The 18,802-nt window shown below is 40.0% G+C and overlaps 1 protein-coding gene across 3 annotated transcripts; it reads right to left on the bottom strand.

Annotated features, from left to right (window-relative positions):
* Positions 1-503: 503 nt before the first annotated feature.
* LOC114842098 (B-cadherin-like) lies at positions 504-11,524 on the bottom strand. Of its 3 annotated transcripts, none has more exons than XM_029127596.3 (18): positions 11,339-11,524; positions 10,528-10,642; positions 9,372-9,460; positions 8,982-9,170; positions 8,639-8,758; positions 7,549-7,704; positions 7,267-7,411; positions 6,868-7,040; positions 5,556-5,684; positions 5,227-5,412; positions 4,902-5,146; positions 4,562-4,704; positions 4,314-4,405; positions 4,011-4,143; positions 3,525-3,728; positions 2,465-2,595; positions 2,141-2,284; positions 504-2,024 (listed from the first exon to the last, which is right to left on the bottom strand). In XM_029127596.3, the coding sequence occupies exons 1-18, from the start codon at positions 11,387-11,389 to the stop codon at positions 1,812-1,814; spliced, it is 2,658 nt and encodes an 885-aa protein (XP_028983429.1). In that variant the 5' UTR covers positions 11,390-11,524; the 3' UTR covers positions 504-1,811. The 3 variants fall into 3 exon arrangements, with proteins under 3 accessions (XP_028983429.1, XP_028983430.1, XP_028983431.1); XM_029127597.3 differs by lacking the exon at positions 11,339-11,524 and adding an exon at positions 11,058-11,271; XM_029127598.3 differs by lacking the exon at positions 11,339-11,524 and adding an exon at positions 10,945-10,964.
* Positions 11,525-18,802: the final 7,278 nt, after the last annotated feature.

Raw genomic sequence — 18,802 nt, 5'->3', positions numbered from 1 at the left:
AAGGCACAATTTTTCCATTACATCTGTTCTGTTAATTCTTGTCTCTCAACCGTTCCAGTCCACTTCATGTGTCAGGGTTATTCATGCATTCATGCCAGGACCCATGTCTTAGCGCCACCCAGTGCACCTTATAGTAAGGACAGGACACTATTCAGGGTCTCATTTCAAACCTTCACTGAAGGCCTGTAGCTGATGGGATGGGATGATAAGTCAGACACACTTAGAACCCAACAGTGTTTTGGCCAAGACACAGAATATTAAAATCCCTCCAATGTGGTGCATGTGTGGCCTAATAATGTTAATATTACGCACGCTACAGCGGGAACCACAGGTTACTCTAATGGTTTTGCTACAAGTGTAATACATCCTAATGGATCCTTTTTCTTTCACTGTAGTGTCAGAGTCAGTCATAGCTAGGGCCTGCTAGAACTGGCCAACCTGCTGTATAAAAGCCTGGACCATGAGTAGTTATATATGACATTTACATGTTTACAATACAGAAAATTACTCAACTCAACTTTATTTATAAAGCCCTTTAAAAACAGCCTTGGCTGACCAAAGTGCTGTACACAGCTAGTCAAAAGCAAAACAAGCAATTAAGACAATACTTAGAACAATGAATAATAAATAAGATGACAATAAAAACAAAAGAAGAAGAAACACAGAGTCTTCATGCTAAATTAAAAGCCAGAGAGTAAAAAGTCTTCAAGTAAGTTTTAAAAATGGACAATGAAGGTGCCTGCCTAATGTGCAGTGGTCGGGCATTTCATAATTGGGTGCTGCAACGGCAAAAGCTCTGTCCCCTCTAGGCTTCCGCCTTGACTTCGGTACTGTCAGGAGGAGCTGGTCTAGCTGACCAGGAAGGAGCATAGGGGATAAGTAGCTCAGCAAGATAATAATTGCAAGAAATACTGAAAACCATCTGTGCTTACTGCTATTCATACTCAAACAAATGTTAAAAGCACCATTATTCACTCATGCTTTCCTTCATTCATGCTACATTCTAGCATGACCCCCCCCCCCCCCCCCCCTCCCACTTACAGGTATTGATATAAAAAAACAGTAAATTCTATAATTTTATAGAAAGATAGTTTGTGGAAATTAATCAACTCTCTCAAAGGATGAGTAAAGGTATTTCTAATGGTGCTCATAACTCATTTATGTGACTCTTGATAATAAATGGAAGTTCTCTTATTCTGCAGCCTTTTTACTATGTCTATGTTTACTTGTCTTCGGACAAACAAAAGACACCAGACTATGATTATCAGAACATCCCACAGTGTTGACTTCAGTGGCTATATGCAAAATGCAGAGGTGACTGTAAGATCTTCAAGCCCTCTGGCATGACAAAAGAATTACTGTAGGTGCCTGTTCTTCCCAGAAAAACTGAATAACAGAGTAGACTGGAAGGGAACTTAGAACGGTGGGTTCAGATGAAGATATGAAACAAAAAAATACACTGCTTAACATTTCAGTGCATTGCAAACATGTTATTCCACTGTCATGTAGCTGTCAGCCTCAAATATCTGCATGAAATCTATAGATTAGACAAACATTTCCAGTATTGAACATGGTTGTAAAATACAGATGGAGCACTTTAAGATTCACAAAGGGGAACTTGTTTTAAAAGGTAAAATAATCTCATCATACCTGATAAACTCTAGTAACTGCAGTCAAACATAAACCACAAACCAAACACATCCACAACCAAAGGCACATATGAGCCCAACGTCTGGCTCAAATTTCTTTCCCTGGGATGCACAAACTTCATATATATTCACAAATTTAGTGTTAACAGCCAGTCATGCAGGTTACAGCATGTCGTCTTCCCCTCCACCATACATATCTGCCAGTTTCTTAAAGCGCGGCCCCCATTCGTTGAGCGAGTTGTAGTCCTGGTCTCCGCTGTTCGAGGAGTTCAGGGACGATAGGCTTCCTGCATCCGAGCCCCCTCCCTCATAGTCAAATACCAGAAGCGAGTCATAGGGGGGCGCCGTGGGGTCGTTGTCTGCTGCCTTCAGGTTCTGAGGAGCACAGACAGAGGTCTCTTTTTATCAATCAGGTAAGATTAGAAACACAAATCACAATTAACCACTTCAAAATATTTATGTTTAATTGAGTGCTTCGGGTTTCCACTCACATCATCAATGAAGGTGCCAATGTCATCCGGGTTGGCAGGACGAGGCCGGTACTGAGGAGCTGGCATGAAGTTTGGCACCACATCATTTCTGAAGACTTCTGGCCGGTTATCCAGCCCACGGTGGAGAACGCCAAGATTGAAGTTCTGACAAAACAGACACGAGTTTCAGTCAAAACCAAGTGAATTAGGCGAGGGTTGGATGTGTAGAATGTAGTTTATTTAAAAAGAAATACAAATTACACCTGACAAGTCAATGCATGTTGAGTCTTAGTTGCAGTTACTTTTACTCATACTAATGTACAGCTGATCTTTTTCTGTGCATACCTGGTCGTCCTCACCACCTCCCTCCTCATCGTATTTATAGATGTTGTCTCTGATGTCATCTTCCTGCAGTAGGGGCTCGCTTTTCTCTGCTTTTCTCCGTCTTGCAAACATCAGCAACAGCAGCACCAACACTTAACATAGAGCACAAAGTTTACTTTAAGACACTCAAGTTGTTGGGTTCAGACATCTTCTGCTAGGATTAAAAACGAAGCACAGAATCATGCTGAAACACGACCATCATTAGCTCCCTCCAGGCTGGATGACTAACTCTGCTCAGTTTGTCCCAATAACTTTGATTAAAATGCTGCTGCCAGTTTTTGCCTGGGATCAGCAGAGAGATCACATATCTACTATATTGGCAGTTCTTAGGATAGATTTAGAGGCACTTCCTGAAAAATAAGATCCACTTCAAATTTAACTCCTAGTTTTGGAAGGTTTGACTTTTTCCATTCAAGCCTTTAAATTTACTGTAGCCCAGCCACTAACATCAATAAGCTGTTGGTTGGGACTTTCTATAACATCTACATTTGATTCAATTGTGAGTATAATGAGACCTTGCCTTTTTAAACATCTGCATCTACTACATATAGATAAAGATGGGAATATTTCATTTATTTGACAGCATCTGTTCAGGTCCCTTCCAATTTAATCTGCAAAGCCCATGTTCTATTGAAATAGAGTCCAGTTAAACCAGGGATGTCAAACTGCGGTCTGCAAAGGCTGGTTGGTTTTCCAACTCTCCCCACTGATTAACTTAACAGTCTGTGTCAGTTGGTTCATCGAGCTGTGATTGGCTGAACACACCTGATCAAAATAATGAGCAGGCTCTGCGGAAGCGAGAGTTGGAAAACCAGCAAGGGACTGGTTTGAGTTCAACACCCGAGTTAAACAAACTCTCCACCAGGTGTCATTTCTCCAGACATTTACAGGAACTGTGACTCTCGTTTATGAAAAGACTACAACCTCACACAAAACTGAATAAAATGCTAATTGCAGCAAGAACAGGTGAATTTCACTTTCATAGGCTGACACAGAGCCTGGCCAGTAAAACTAGACTTACTAAGCAGCAGCAGGATGCCTCCCAGGATTCCCGATATGGCAGCTACAACAGGCGCTTGGCAGATCACGTCTTTCCCAGTGCAGTCACACACTTTGGCCTGCAGAGTGCTTGTCTGATCCAAGCCCTGGTTGTCTGAAACTTTAAGGGACACAACGTAGTCTCCACTGGGCAGCTCCGTAGCCAAATTCAGGATTATGCCAGTTTCTGCAACAACAAAAAACATGTACTTAATATCCCTGACCATTAAGTTAGTCGTTTGATCTCTACAGTGTCAAGCTAAATGTGACACATAAGGTCAAACCAGTTAAACAGGTGTAAAGTAATCCTAATGAGTAGGTTTCAACTCCTCATTCTACAGTCTGTACTGTCAGTACTGTAATACTGGTCCTGTGAACAGCAGTAATGAGTTGTACGCTGCTAAATGTGTTTAGCAAGCATGTGTACCCAACACTGTCTAAACTGTGCCATGCGCATTTCTGAACATACTGGTGCTATTCATCTTAGCGGTCCAGATGGGCTTTGATGTGCCAAGTAATGAGACGGCATACGGAGCACCAAATCCTGGCTCATCTTTATCGATCACAGTCAGCAGCTGCTCAACTGGTTCCTTGTTGCATATCTAGGAAAACGATAAACAGACATGAACCTCTAAAGTTAGTAAGTTTGTACTTAGTGATGATGTGCCCTGTCATTTAGGAGAATTAAGATCATTTACATAACAGAAACCTGTGATGCACTTAAATGTGAGTGCATCAATGGCACATGTTGTGATTTTGGTCATTGATGCACCTTAATAGCGCGCTCCTCAATGAACGGGGCGTTGTCATTGACGTCCTGAAGCTGAATGATTAGTGTACCAGTTCCTGTGGCTGGGGACTCATCTGATCAAATGACAAGATGAAAGCTAAGCAGTTAACGCATGAAGAACTTAAGCAGACAGCAAAGAGGAGCTTTTCAGTTAAGACAAACAACCCAGGGTCTCCCACAGCACGATTTCATCCTAAAATGTACCCAAGTCATTTTCGCTTTGCACTTACCATTATCATATGCACCAATGAGTGCTGTGTACGAGTTTTCCCTGACAAAGTTAGACTCCCTGTCCATGCTGCTTTTCACCGTTATCACACCTTTGTCTTCACTGATGTTCAGCCATCCTGCAGGGTCACTGAGTATTTTATACCTGATGGGAAATGACAAGATGAAGTCAGGTTCCAACAAACATTCAAATTATTAAAATAGAGGAAAAACCAAACAGGTAAAAGGACAGAACACATTTCCTCCTTGCATTCATTACTTTGCCTCAGAGCTTAATGCATATATTGTAATGTATCAGTGTAGATAATCACTGAAGGTGCGGCCACCATTACTGGCACTTACTGGACAGTCTGTGAGCGTGCCGTGTCTGGGTCAATTGCTGTGAACTGAGTTACTTCGCTGTTAGGAACAAGGTCTTCTGGTTTGGTCACAGTCTTTGTTTTTGGATTAAACACTGGAGGTTCATTGACATCCTTCACGTTGATCACCACTGTGGCAGTGGCCGTGGGCAGCAAAACAGCAAAGGGAACCTCATTCTCTACTGCAACCAACAAGGTGTGTTTGCTGCTTGCTTCAAAGTCAAGACTCTGGAGAAAGAAAAGGGTGTTGTTTTAATTACTGAATAACAACCATTCCACCATTTTCACTGCCTTACTTCACCTCCTACCTTCGCAGTTGTAATAATTCCTTCTTGTTTGTTACTTCCTGTTGTCACACTGAAAAGCCCTCCGGGGTCACCACCAACGATCCTGAACTTGGCATTCCAGGCCGGGGTATGTGGCTCGTCCCCATCCGTTACCACCATCTTGGCCACAAGAACGCCTTCCTGATTTTCTTCCACTTCTGCATCATACTAGGAAAATGGATGAACGAGAGAAACTGAAAACATGACACTTCTACTCAGTGGCTTTGTAGACAACAGACATGTTAGTTTTACTGGGTATGCCAGGTTTCAATTTGAACAGTTTATTGGATAACTGAGTATTGTGTACTTACCCAGGGCTGAGTGTAGACTGGAGCATTGTCATTGCTATCAGTTACAGTAATAATTACTTGGGCTTCTGCGCGCAACCCATCTCCGTTGGTGTCGGCAGCCTGTATCCCCAGAGTATACTGTGGCCATTTCTGTTGAAATAAACCCGTAATTGGACAGATCATGGTTTCAGTCTGCTTACATGACACAGGGGCAGTATCTTCTAATGGTGTTTCTCTTTATTCAGAATTTGATCTTTGAATTTCTAGCACAATAGAGAAAAGGGTAAATGGCGATCCTATTCGATTCAAAGCACATAAAGCTTAGATGTAGGGATGAAACAATAAGAAAACACATATGCTAAAATACTTCACACACAAAAAAATAAATAAATTAAAATTTTCACAAGGAAATATTTGTGTTTTATACAAAGCATTTTAGGAGGTTTGTTTAATCGGGTTTGGGGAGATCTATATCTATATATCTATCTATCCATCTAGAAAGTACAATGTTGATGGAAAAGAAACCAATTACTTGTTCATATTAATTAAGTGCTGGGCAGTAATTAAAATCCTTAGTCGTGTCAACTGCAGTTTTCTACGATTAACGCATTAATATGGAGAAACATTCAGTAGCAAATTCAAACAGTTGGTGAACATTGTAACGCAGTCAATTTTAGTCCTCTCCTTTTCATACAACTCGTGTATTCTTCCTGTGATGGTGCGTGTTGAGGGAGGCTCACAAGTCTCGTCTTTCGCTGCGATTCTAACACTAATCGACCTGCAGTTTGTAGCAAACCACTTAGCTATAGCATTTGTTAGCTTGCCTTGCTTTTGTTTATACTTCTCCCAAACACCACATCCAAGTAGTCTGGGTGGGTGATTTGAGAGCATCAACGGTGCGTATTGCATTTAAGAGATACTTCAGTTTGAGCTGATTCAGATTCAGCTTTGCCGTGAATTACTTGTTTCCACGAACTCCGCCATTCGGAAGAGATTTAATTGATAATGTCCACGTAAGACACCTTTATTCTATTTGGTCCCAGTTCTAGTGATCTATAGGCTTACTTTACTTCCTCTATGATGCATCTCAGCTGATCCTCCTATTTAAATCAGTGCTGTGGGTTGTGTTTTGTAACTCTAGTTGAAGTAGAAACTATTAGTTTGAAATAAAAACCTAAATTGTGAAGGTTCATTATACACACACACACACGCACTAGAGTGTTGGAGTGCCTGTAAGACAACAGAGTGATCATGCACTGCCATTAGTTGGTCAAACGCTGAAACCTTTTGATATGCCACAATCGGGCAGAAGACACATTAAAACACAACTCACCTCTCTGTCCAGCCCAGTATTACTGATATAAATGACCCCAGTGACTGCGTTTATGGCAAACAGAGGGTCGGTGGGCAATTGGGGGTCCTGGCTCATAATACGATAGCGAACGACTCCTCCATCTGTATTTGGATCATCCTTGTCTGTGGCATTTACTGTACAAATCTCAAAACCTAACAAAAACAGAAAATTAAGGTTTACAGAATAATCACATGTCCTACAGGCATGAGGCTATACTGCCACCACAGGAATGAAGATCTTCAAACACCAACAACTGATACTGCATCTGGTTTTGGTAGTTAAAAGCCAATTTGAACTTCTCAAGCGTTGGATCAGGTACTACATGTACATTACGTGAGAGAGATAAGATAGATGATAATCAGTCTTTAAAATAGATACCTTTTGGTGATGCTTCGGGAACTTGTCCTACATATACAACTTGAGTGAACTCAGGCTTGTTGTCGTTCTGGTCCAGTACATTCACTATAATTTCCATTGGCTCCTCAACATTGTCAGAACCATCTGCCACAGCATGAGCTTGAAACTGTACATGGATAAATAGGATTATATGATGACAGATAGGACATTATTATTTGTAGAGATGGTCTCAAAACCAACTATATTAGAAAAATTACTCGTTTTTAAGTTTTTATTTTAGGCATCTTGTCCAGGGGTTCTCACCACATATCTGGCCTGCTTCTCTCTGTCCAGGGGTTGTGTGACAAACAAAGCACCCGTGTATTTGTCCATGATGAAAAGGCCATCAGGAGGTTGATCAGCTCCATGACTAGTAATGCTATAAAAGACTCTTTTAAATTTAGCCTCACTTGAACGAATCTGGGGAAAACAATAAGACTCCAGTTATGCCACTCAGAGATTACTGTAAAACAACGTGTTATTTATTCCAATCTGTTCCAGATTGGAATAATCTAGGTAAAGAAAAGAAAATAGGACCGTTGATAATCACTGTAAAATAGGGCTGCAACAACGATTCGACAATAATCGATGACGGAAATTTATCGATAATGATTTGCCATTATCGGCGATAACATTTAACGGCGAACCCAGTGGCAGCGGGAGACAAGCTGCGCCCTAATTTCTTTAGTTCAGCTGGTGGTTTGTAAATACTACAGCAACACTGGAGAACGTAAGAATGAAACACTGGTGTCCCGGATGTAGAAGCGGTAACAAACGCTGTTTATCCATCACGTGAAGACTCTTCTGCTGCTGTGCTAAAAGTTACTTTGTTACTTAATCTGTTCTGCCTCGAACCTCAGCTGGCTGCGCATCATCTCATTAGCTACATAGTGATGACTGGCGCCACCACAGAACAAAAGTGGAACAAAACTCCCTGCTTGCTTATTCATATTTTGTAAATTAAAGTTTTATTATTCAAACGCTGGATTCTGTGTTTTGTTTGAGATTTAAAGAGTCAAAATCAAAATTTGTTAAAAAAATCCTGATAAAGAATTTCTAATTAGCAAAACATCAAATAATCTTTTTTTTCCCCGATTAATCGAAAAAAATAATTGACAGATTAATCAATCTCTAAAATAATCGTTAGTTGCAGCCCTACTGTAAAATCATTATGATGCACCTGAAATTTAAGTTGGCTATTGACTTAAAAAAAAAGACATTTACTTTTTCACTTTAAAGATTTTAGGGTTATTAAACAATTCATACAAACATTAAAATGACAAAACAATAAATAAAATGTAGCTATGTAGCTCTAGTAAATACAATTACCATCAAATTACATAGTTTGCCTTACTTTAGTAATTTCTTGAGGAAATGGTCCTCTGTTATTCTCAAGGAAATTGATGTCTGGAACAATCCACTCTCTCTTCATCCTCTTCAGCCCTTTAGTCTTGGGAAAATAGAGAACAGGCACCTGAAGACCAAAAACATACACAATGAGAGTGGTAATTTCTCTGAATATCTTATACTACAATTATATAAATATCTGAAATGAACAGAATAAGTTAAAAATGCAAGTCATCATGAACCCTAAACTTATTGCTTAACACTGGTATGAGAAGAACATTTTTAGAGCCTATTTACTGTTAAATCACCACTGATTGTGACTGCTGTAGCATTAATAGTGTCTGTTTTACCTCTGCTGGAGACTCCATTTGCTGAATGCTGTGGTCACCATGGGGATGCTCAATATTGTGATAAGCATTTTCAGGAATATGCCTTTGGTACAGTAGTCTCACATCAACGGTAATATTGAGACCTTGTGAATCCCACACATGGACAGAGAAGTCCCTATGTCCTTCATGAAGTGTTACTGCTCTCTTGACCTGAAAAAAATAACTTTCATTTGCCTCGTTCATAGCTGCTTTCTATCAGCCTTGGCGTTTGCTAATCAACAAACCATTGAACCCAGTTTACGTCCTAAAACGTGATTTCCCAACAATTTTATATTTTACAAAGAATAAAATGCTAATAGGTTCACATCGATGTGAAGGTGGGCATCAGGTGAAGGCCTGAACTCCACTCACCATTAAAGTTCCATCGGTCTGAACCTTGAACTGGCTGTCGTCACTGCTGAAGAGGAACCTGGTGCGGTCTGTGCAGTCAGTAAAGCCGACTGCAGGGGGAGACAAACACAGCTTAGCCTGAAACCTTTTAAAAAGCCTTTACTGATGATGTCTGACGATGGATGACTGATTCTTTTAAATGAGCAGGTGCATACATAAACGTTTGACTGTGCAGCTCCTATTCAAAAATATTCCAGGTACAGAAATTCAGAAAGATGCCAATACCAAACCTACAGCACTGCGACCAGTGCAGTTATCACCTCACTGTAGGACACAATGTGGCTTTAAAACCCATCAGCTGGATTTCTTCTGTCAATACAAGGTCACTTGTTTGAGAGTGGACATCTTTCTTCCTAGCAGAGTAAACTCCCTCACTGAAGAATCGACAATAATAGTGGTCATTTAGCTCAGCTGGCAAGTTTAAAAGCAGAAAAACTGGTTAACACACACCCCCAGAAAATGATAAAGTCTCTGACCCATATGATCAGATAGACCTGCACAGAGTTCTGGTAAACAAGAAGAGCACACTGATTATGTGTGTGACCAGTCACCTGGAAAAAACATCTCTTTAACTTTCTAAATGTGAAACTAAACCAAAAAAAGTGAGGAAAAGGATGTTTTCTGTGAAGGTTTCCCTGTGGTTCTTTCAAGTTACCTGACCACCACTCAGACTACAGAACCAGCCACAACAGGTTAGCTCCAGTTTTTACAGCTAAAACCGCATATTTATTATCCAAAATTGTATTTACTCAATGAAAACAACTGTACTGTATAAAGACCCTTGAACCACATTGAAGTAACAATTCTGTTTGTCCAACTTCAAGAGCAGTTCTGGTCTTAAACTTGCTTTATACATCTAGTGTAGTCAGTTATTGGCATGATGCATTTCCAATAACTGTTTTCCAAAAGACATTGTTTAGATGTTTATCTGAACGATGTTTATGTGGAAAACAAACACATCTTGACTGTATCAGCTACATTTACTGTTAAGTGTTACATAATAAAGTCATAAACAGAAGAAGCGTTCCATCCTAGGCTGATGTTCACTAGGGTCGGTCTGCAGCCACGTCAGTCATCAGAAGCTTCATTAATGTATGTGAGTGTAACAGCAGCTCACCTTGGCCCAGAACTGTGCCGGGCTTCAGCTGCTTCCTGCTCACTCTGAACATCAATAAATCGGATTTGAATCCAGGGGCACATGGTGGTCTTTCAGTAGTCAGTAGAGCTGAGGCCTGGAAGTACAAGGTTAATTATTAACACGTCCCAATAGAGAAACCGACCAACCACACAGGACCGAAACCGTTAATCCTTCATCTACGTATAAGATACACTGATACTAAGAGACACATACGAGTCTGTCTGAGCAGGAGGGAGATGTATGAAACACGCATCACCCGAAACCTACTAAAACACACACCGTGAATACAATACATTGTACCAAGTTGTGTTAAACAACTACAGCATCACACCTGTGGCATATATAAAAACCACTAGTAAATCCGACCTAACCAACTCTAAACCCGTGGAATTTAACCTGTCCACGACGTCACTAACGCAAGGGCTCCGCTCCGCTCGACGACTTTCCTTAAAGTCGGAACAAAAGCCTTTCAAGTTTAGATAAAGCAGACATTTGTGTTGGAATTTTACTGTGAAAATCACGTTGCTGGACGTTTGCGGCAAGTCGTCGACGAATAATCAGTGTTCGTCTTAAAACGCATACGTGTTATTCTGATCAGATAAAGTGGCCTTTCTCAAAATGTATTACAAAATACTATTACAGTGAAACTAAAAAGGTGCCTTGAATATTTTCAGTGTCAGAGGCTCTGACACTGAAAATATTCCAGTCCACGAACGTTTCTAATTAAGTACGCGACGATCCGCTTTTACTGTGCGCGTACGCGTACAAACACAGAGCCACTCAATCTCACCTGAAAAGCGACCATTAGCAGCCAAACAACCGCGCAGCCAGCGGTCTCCATCCGCCGTTAGTCCCTGTGAACGTCTTGCTGTCAAAGTTAAAAAAAAAACAGTCGCTCCGATCTAAAATATGTCCCCCTGAGACCGGGGCGCCGCCAACAGCTGTGGGCCCTATGAAAAAAATTGAGGGTGGGCCCTACAATATAGAAAGTGTACTGACCACTCGTGATTAACTGAGGAAGTCGGTGCAGTTGGTTAAGGTATGACGTCAGTAAAACTAAGGTTGTGGATTGAAATCTTTCTGCAGAATTTGTTTTGAAAAAAAAACCGTACCATTATTCAGTCAAAATTATATTAATTTCACATTCAATAGTATTTATGTAAAATGTATGCTATGGAATTAAAATGTGATGCCTTTTTCAGGTTAGGAGGAAAAGTGTTAGAAGATGGATTCTGTAAACCTGTGGGAGTGAGAGCTCTGCTCTTAGCATATCTTTGACGTTTTTCCCCGTTTGTAAGCTCGCTTCAGCAGTGAGGAGGAACTGTAGCAGCTCATGTTCTACATCTTGTAATATGATGCAGGAAACGAACGCCTCACGTGGACATTTTTATTCTGTTCGCTGGCTGTGTAGCAATGAAAGTAGCGCTAACATTATACTGCAAGGAAGCTCCGTGAATAAACAAGGCTTTCTTTTTAAAAAAAATATGAAATTTATTGTTGCCCTTTCTTCTCTCTTTTTCCTTTGTTAAATCTTTCCTTTCGTTTCTGATGGAGGAATTTATGCCGCTGCACCATTTCCTATTAATGCTTTACCAGAACGCCCCCCCCCCCTCCCTCTCTCTCGCTCTCTCTCTCTCTCTCTCTCTCTCTCTCTCTTACCCAGTCAATAACATATTGCTAAACGATGACACATTTAATTCAGTCAGAGGTTTTTGTAATATTTTTTCTCCAATAATGTTTTACAACCTTCCAAAATATGTTGTAATTATGTGTTTTTGATGAGTCAGTAGACTTACTTGAAAATCATCACATGAAACAAGCCTCTGGTTCCTTATTCTTAGATTTTTATGTGAGTGTGAAAAACCCAGCTGATCAAAACACAACAGGACAATCAGTACATCACTAACACTTACACCCACATAAGTCTAAACAATTATATGCAAATGACAATTTAATACAATAAAGAACAAAACCAAAGTAACAAAAAGCGGAACTCTCCCATAATCAACATGGCAAGTGGTTCACTCCCCATGACACCCTTTTACCAGGCCGGGAGATCAGCCACAACCAGCCTCAAACTAAAAAATGTAATGAAACAAAAATAATTAACAAGTGTAACAGTACAAAAGAACCAATAGAACTAATGATCTGACAGAAATAAAGATGTTTTTAATAAACAGCCCGATCTGCTTTTGATAATTGGCATTATTTCCAGAAAGTGCCTAAGTGTGCTGTGTGGTAGCGCATGCAGCCATCTCAGTGAGACATTTGTCCATTTAAAAATGACTGATTTTAAAAGTCTGATATCAACAACAACACAGCCAGGCCCTGTTACACCCACAGTGCAGGAAGGAGCGCTACCACAGGTCATTTCTCCCTACAGCCATCAGACTCTACAACATACTGTATCACTACAGTGACACACATTGTGTATCACAATGTGTAACCACACCTTCAACTTTTTCTGTTGCTTTTGTATCTTCTGGTCTCCAACATTTCATCAGTCATTACTTTGACACCGTGAATATGTCAATTTTTTCCTGTCCGACTGAGTATTTATATAATTTGTATTTACACAACTGCATAGCATTAGCAGTATAACAATGAATACTTTAAATCAAAAAGCACTCCATCACTAACTGCCGAGTACAGAAGTCTAATCATTCCATAAAGAAAAAAAGATTATCTCTGTCCTCTGTGACACTGGATAAACTGGAAACCTGTTCACAGCATGTTGGGATTTGCTGAGAACAAGAACTGCATGAGACCCGAATAAGAGTTTTGATGAGGAAAAAGAGTTTAACGCGGTGGATGGAAGAAGGAACGCCTGCTTTATTGTTGCACACATACTTATCTACAAACAGGTTCACACACCAGCACTGTTCAGCAAGAAAATAACATTCAGAAAAACAGGTATGTAAGCTCCCAGACTTGATCTGGTTAATTACGGGCTAACAGGTGTTCTTGCGTTTTTCCATATCTTTCCAAGCTTGGTCTAGTATGTTTCCCTCTAAGCAGGCCCTTCTAGGTAATACTATTAGTAATAGAAACCATATGAAACAAAACAATTATCCCTTAGTAGATTTTAAAAAGTCAAGGATGCCTAAAACCCTTCTGCTGCCAAATTCAGACAAGAAAGAGATTATTGTATTTGAGCCTATGAAGCTTAAAAATACTTTATTCAAACACTTAACTCAGTAACCAAAGTTACTGTGGATGACTTAATGCTTCAGGCTGTAGACACCATGGTGTCATCTTTGATATATATAATTATCTAATTGAATTTGTATATAAAATAAAACTCTAGAATCACATACTTTCATATAGAAATACTGTAAAAAGTAGAACCATCCTTAAATGCTTAAAACTAATTAAAGGGTAGTTACTTTTGAATGGACGCAGCAGAGAGACTACATTTATTCTACATCGGCTTCTCCTATCTGGAAAATCTAGGAGAGAATGCAATCCAAAGCTCCTAATAGTTGTGCTTTTCCATCTCATAATAGAATTCATGGTCTCTTTGGTAGCTTTTATTGTGTCCCTAAGGTACCTAATGTTTTTGTCTCTGCTGTAACTTTTGAATACAAACAAATGTTTAGTGTCTGCAGATAGAGGTGAGGAAACACACGTTCTTCTGTTTAGCCCAATCCTCTGTGCCAACATTATGCTTCTATAAAGGCCAACAGAACAGTTATGCTCCCGTGAAGTAGGAAACCAAAGTAATGCTCTAGTCACATTACATGTCACAGATGTTTTCAATGCTGTGGTCTAGTATGGATTCATAAACATTATGAAAGTCTACATACATAATTATATTATTGCTGCCATGTGACAGTGATCATATTAATGTGTTTGAATTAAATGTTCTGTTCTTTTGCTGCTTGACAGGCCTCAGAAAAACACAACGAACCTGTAAGAATCAGTTTACTTGTAATAGAGAAAAATAACTTCAACGGAGGTTTGCTAGTTGCCCTAAAACCTGGCTGAGTCACATGATTCAGTCTCCACTTTTGCAGTCAAATATGAAAGTGACAAAGCCCTTGTTTAAGCAGCAAAAAGCTGGTTCTAACAGGTCTGAGCAACAAGGGGGTGGGTCTTATAGGAAATGCTGGGTCATCAAGCATTTGGTTATCAAATGCTGAGGGTTTCACTGTGGTGACTAGGCAACATTGTTAAGGAAGTAAAGGGGGATTTACTGGACTCATGTATATCAAAGAATAGTCAACAGCTCATGTGGGGGTTTGTAACAGGGCATAAATACAGGTCTTGTGTCCTCAGTCCTTCAGTGAAAACTTCTTACATAATAAAATGTGCCTTACGTCTTAGATGTACTGTAATTGTGATCCAACACGTGTCGAAACGAGAGTAAACTTTGAGATGGTTTATTATACTAATGGTCTCAACAAGTAACTTGTTGGTCATGGAGGATTCGTGTCAGCTCGCATCTCTACTTTACACTAGCTGGCCACCAATAGGAATGAATATCCACCCCATATCCATATCTGTAATAGTGTGAGAGCAGCATGCTAGCCAACAAGCTGCGCTACCAGCTCTTATTGGAGTGGGAGGCCAGTTGCTCTCTGTGGGTCTAGTAGTAGAGTCTAGTGTTGCTGACTGCAGCACTAAAGCACTACCATCATCCAACAGTGGACTTCCTGTTAAAAGCCCATTATCAGGCTGCTCATAAGCTTTTAGTTCCCATTAAATCTTTATGGTAGCAAAGCTTGCTTCTAGTCAGGCCTTGAAATGAATCCGTCTCACAATCACATACATGACGTATGTATCTAAACCTTGTCACCTGCAACCAGTGTAGACAACATTCTATCAGGCTGTGGAGAGTCTGACTGTGTGTTGGCTGAGGACAAGCCCAGTCATGTTGTCGTTTCATCTGAAGTATCATGATATGCAGGAAGGGAGGAATAGGGGGAGGCAGGAGACAACCTCCCTTCTTTGAATAATGGTTTTAAAACATTTTTTATTGCCTGGCTCCTGAACGGAATCCAGGAAAAGTTGTGCATGTACAGACAGGAGGGACATATATAACCCAAACCTCATACATTGCGGGAATGCTGGTGTTTTCTGTCTCTTCATGATTCTGAAGAAGTGTGTTCATTTTGTTGGTCCACTCTTTCCCAATTGCTTCTTCCCATCACTGTTCTCCTTTCTTATCATAGTCTGTCTTACTAGGACTGGCTCAGTCCCCACCCCCCAGTGATGATACCACATCTTTTAACTCTGCACTGCGAAATGCATTAAAGTCAATCAGAAGCATTTTAAGCAGCTAGTCATTCAGCTGTTAAGTAGAAGCTCTACATCATTCAGATTGCATTTGTATATGATGTATTGCAATGTTAATTGGCTCCAAGCAGTAATGTGCAGTTGTATAATCAGGAACTGGTTTTACTTCAATAAACCTTGATTCCTTGTGCTTAACTTTAACCAAGTTGTTTTTGTGCACAAAGACAATGTTTCCACTAGAGTAACTGATAATATATGATATCAAACACAAGGTCACCATCATTCCCATGACATCAAAATGAAGACAGATCGCTTTGAGTTTCAGTGTAAATAAGCATCAGTGCCATAGAACTTTATATATAGTATTTCATTACTGTACAGGTACATAGAGAAACTAAATGCTGCTGCTGCTCTGAGCTGCTTCAACCCGCCTACATTGGTCTCAACAAGTGTGTCCTTGAAGAAGACCCTCCATCAGTAAAATACAGAAACATATACATTATATAGTTCTTTATTCTTCTTTTACCACCCTGTCCTGTAAGTCAGTATCAAACTTCCCTATTTTTCTTTGTTTACAGTAAAAGTTACTCACACATACACACACTGGTAATGTTGAAATAATCAGGCTGCTTTGACGTCAACTAATGGGAGAGGAGTGGACAAGTATGTACAGCTCAGTTGTGTGGCTTCTCCTAAATGGGTCATTAACCCATGACAAGCAGCGTCACTTCCTGACATCGCGAATGGTAATAGCTGGTTCCCTATTTTTGGCAGCGGAGATCTTAGTGATGACAGAACCATCATTTTAGACATTGATTATGCACAATGCCTGCCATTTTCTACAATTGCGAAGAAGAAGACAGAAAAAAGAAGAACACATTACTTCTGTAGGAAGAGAACAACGTATGAACATAGGTCCCCAACAAATGACTGTTAAAACTGACACACTTTACTGTGTGACATGGTTTTCTTCATCACCATGAACACAAACAATGCAGTTACTGTGGCTCAGCTGCTCCCACAAATACTCAAATGTATAATAACCTGTTCGAAATTAATCTGTAACAGCACTTTAGGTTTACTAAAGTGGAGAGATTAAAACATGACGTTTTTTGTAGGTTGTGAGAATAATGGGAACAATATGACTCATGCACATACAGTGCAAGTCCTTTTATAAAAGTCTTTAATATCCACTTGCTTTTTTTTTATCTGCATCTCTGTTCTAGAAAGGTCTGATTGAGCAATGGCCCATGTTAAACTTAGACAGTGAGAGTCGCACATAACTGTAGGGATTGTCTGAGTCAGGCACAGGGGAAAACACAGACTCATGCTTGTCTGTGTGGAGGTGGTGGGAGGCATGACACACACTAGAGCTCAGTATTACAACAAAGTTAATAATCAGACATGAAAATTCTGGCTTTCATTTTTAAGTGAGAAAGATGTCCTGTATCTGAGAACTGTACAAAAGAGTTAAAGGCGGTCAAATAAACAAAGATTTCTTTTTAAATTAGGTGTGTTAATACATTTGTCCTTAAATCTTTTATGTTTTAAAATGTTCTATCTGTGCTTGATTATGTATATATTTAATGTGCTTTTATTTTCTTATTTTTTGTAGTGTGAGAACTTTGACCGGTGAGAGTTATTTACGTTGACTGAGCTACTTTCCTCAGTCAAGGCTTTTAGCTGAAAGCCTCGACTGAGGAGAGGAGTAAGCTGTGGTTTTAAGTTATGTTGACAAGCCAGACTGACGTTTATGTATTAAGGCCTGTTACAGCTTTGATAGCTGAGTTGTGATCAATCTATGTCATCATCCTTTTCCAACTACACACCTACTTGCACACTTGATGCTCTTGACTTGTACAGCACTATATTGTGGCTTCTTACGTGAATGGAAATGACAGACCCTCTGCCGACATAAACCATGCCACTGCAGCAGTCCCCCGTTGTAAAGAACGCCTGAGGATGACGCTGGCCTGCTATGTAGCCTAAACTCCTGACCACACACTGCAACTACACATGTCTGTAACCACAGCTCTGTTGTCACGTCTCTTTGAGCAAAGGTGTGGTTCACCTTAGAATTACAATCCCTGTTATCATGCTAATGCAAAGAAAAACACTTGATCGGGTTACCTACAGTTGATATAGATCAGTAGATCAGCCAAGCTTCAAACACACACAGACACATAGTAAGCTGTTTTATAACAAACAACAATACAACTGTGACCAATTACAGTACTCCTTAAAACCAAGACAAATGTGTCAAGGTGTGTCCTTGAGCAAGACACTTCACACTAGCTCCCACTGTGTGTCGCTGCCCACTGCTCCTCAGAGGATGGGTCGAATTCAGGAAATGAATTTCATTGTACTATTGCAACAAAATGGCAAAATTGTGACACTGTGACATATGGCAAGTTTTAGGGACCTGTTATAAAAAGTAAGTATAAAAAGAAAAGTGATGAGAAGCAGAAACTTGAGGCAGAAAATAGAGTGAAATGTTGAAATAACACATCATTTAATTACAAAACTATATATAAAGTATATGTAAATAAAAATCATCTTTAACAATAGTTTATCAGTAAGAAAATGTATTCTGGCAACCACTGTTGCTCCTAAACTGCGCGCAAAAATCTGCCTGTGTGCGCAAAGAAATCTAAACTGAATTGAAAATAAACTATAAACATAATTAATTCTGTGTTATTTTGCTACGTGAGTCAGTGAGTGACTGGTGACTGTCTGCTCCAGGCAATGATGTGATTCACAGATATATTTACTCAGCTAATCAACGTATTTGACAACTGCGGTCAAATGAGCTGCTGTTCACTTTTCCGTGGTTAAATCAGCGTCACTCCACGTACTCTGCGCCGGTATTCTCACTCCCACACACGGTCAGTCAGTCACAGTCGCTCGCTTCGGTCACCAAAGCGCTTGTTTTGTTTTGTAAGTAACAAAATATTCGAGTATTCAAAAGTTGCCTTGTCTACTCAAAATATTTTTGGACCCGTGTGCCTGCACATGT

Source organism: Betta splendens, chromosome 15 (genome assembly GCF_900634795.4).
Source record: "Betta splendens chromosome 15, fBetSpl5.4, whole genome shotgun sequence".
NCBI classification, from domain to species: domain Eukaryota; kingdom Metazoa; phylum Chordata; class Actinopteri; order Anabantiformes; family Osphronemidae; genus Betta; species Betta splendens.
Note: the sequence above shows the minus strand (reverse complement) of the source record. Positions and strands in the feature narration are given on the sequence as shown.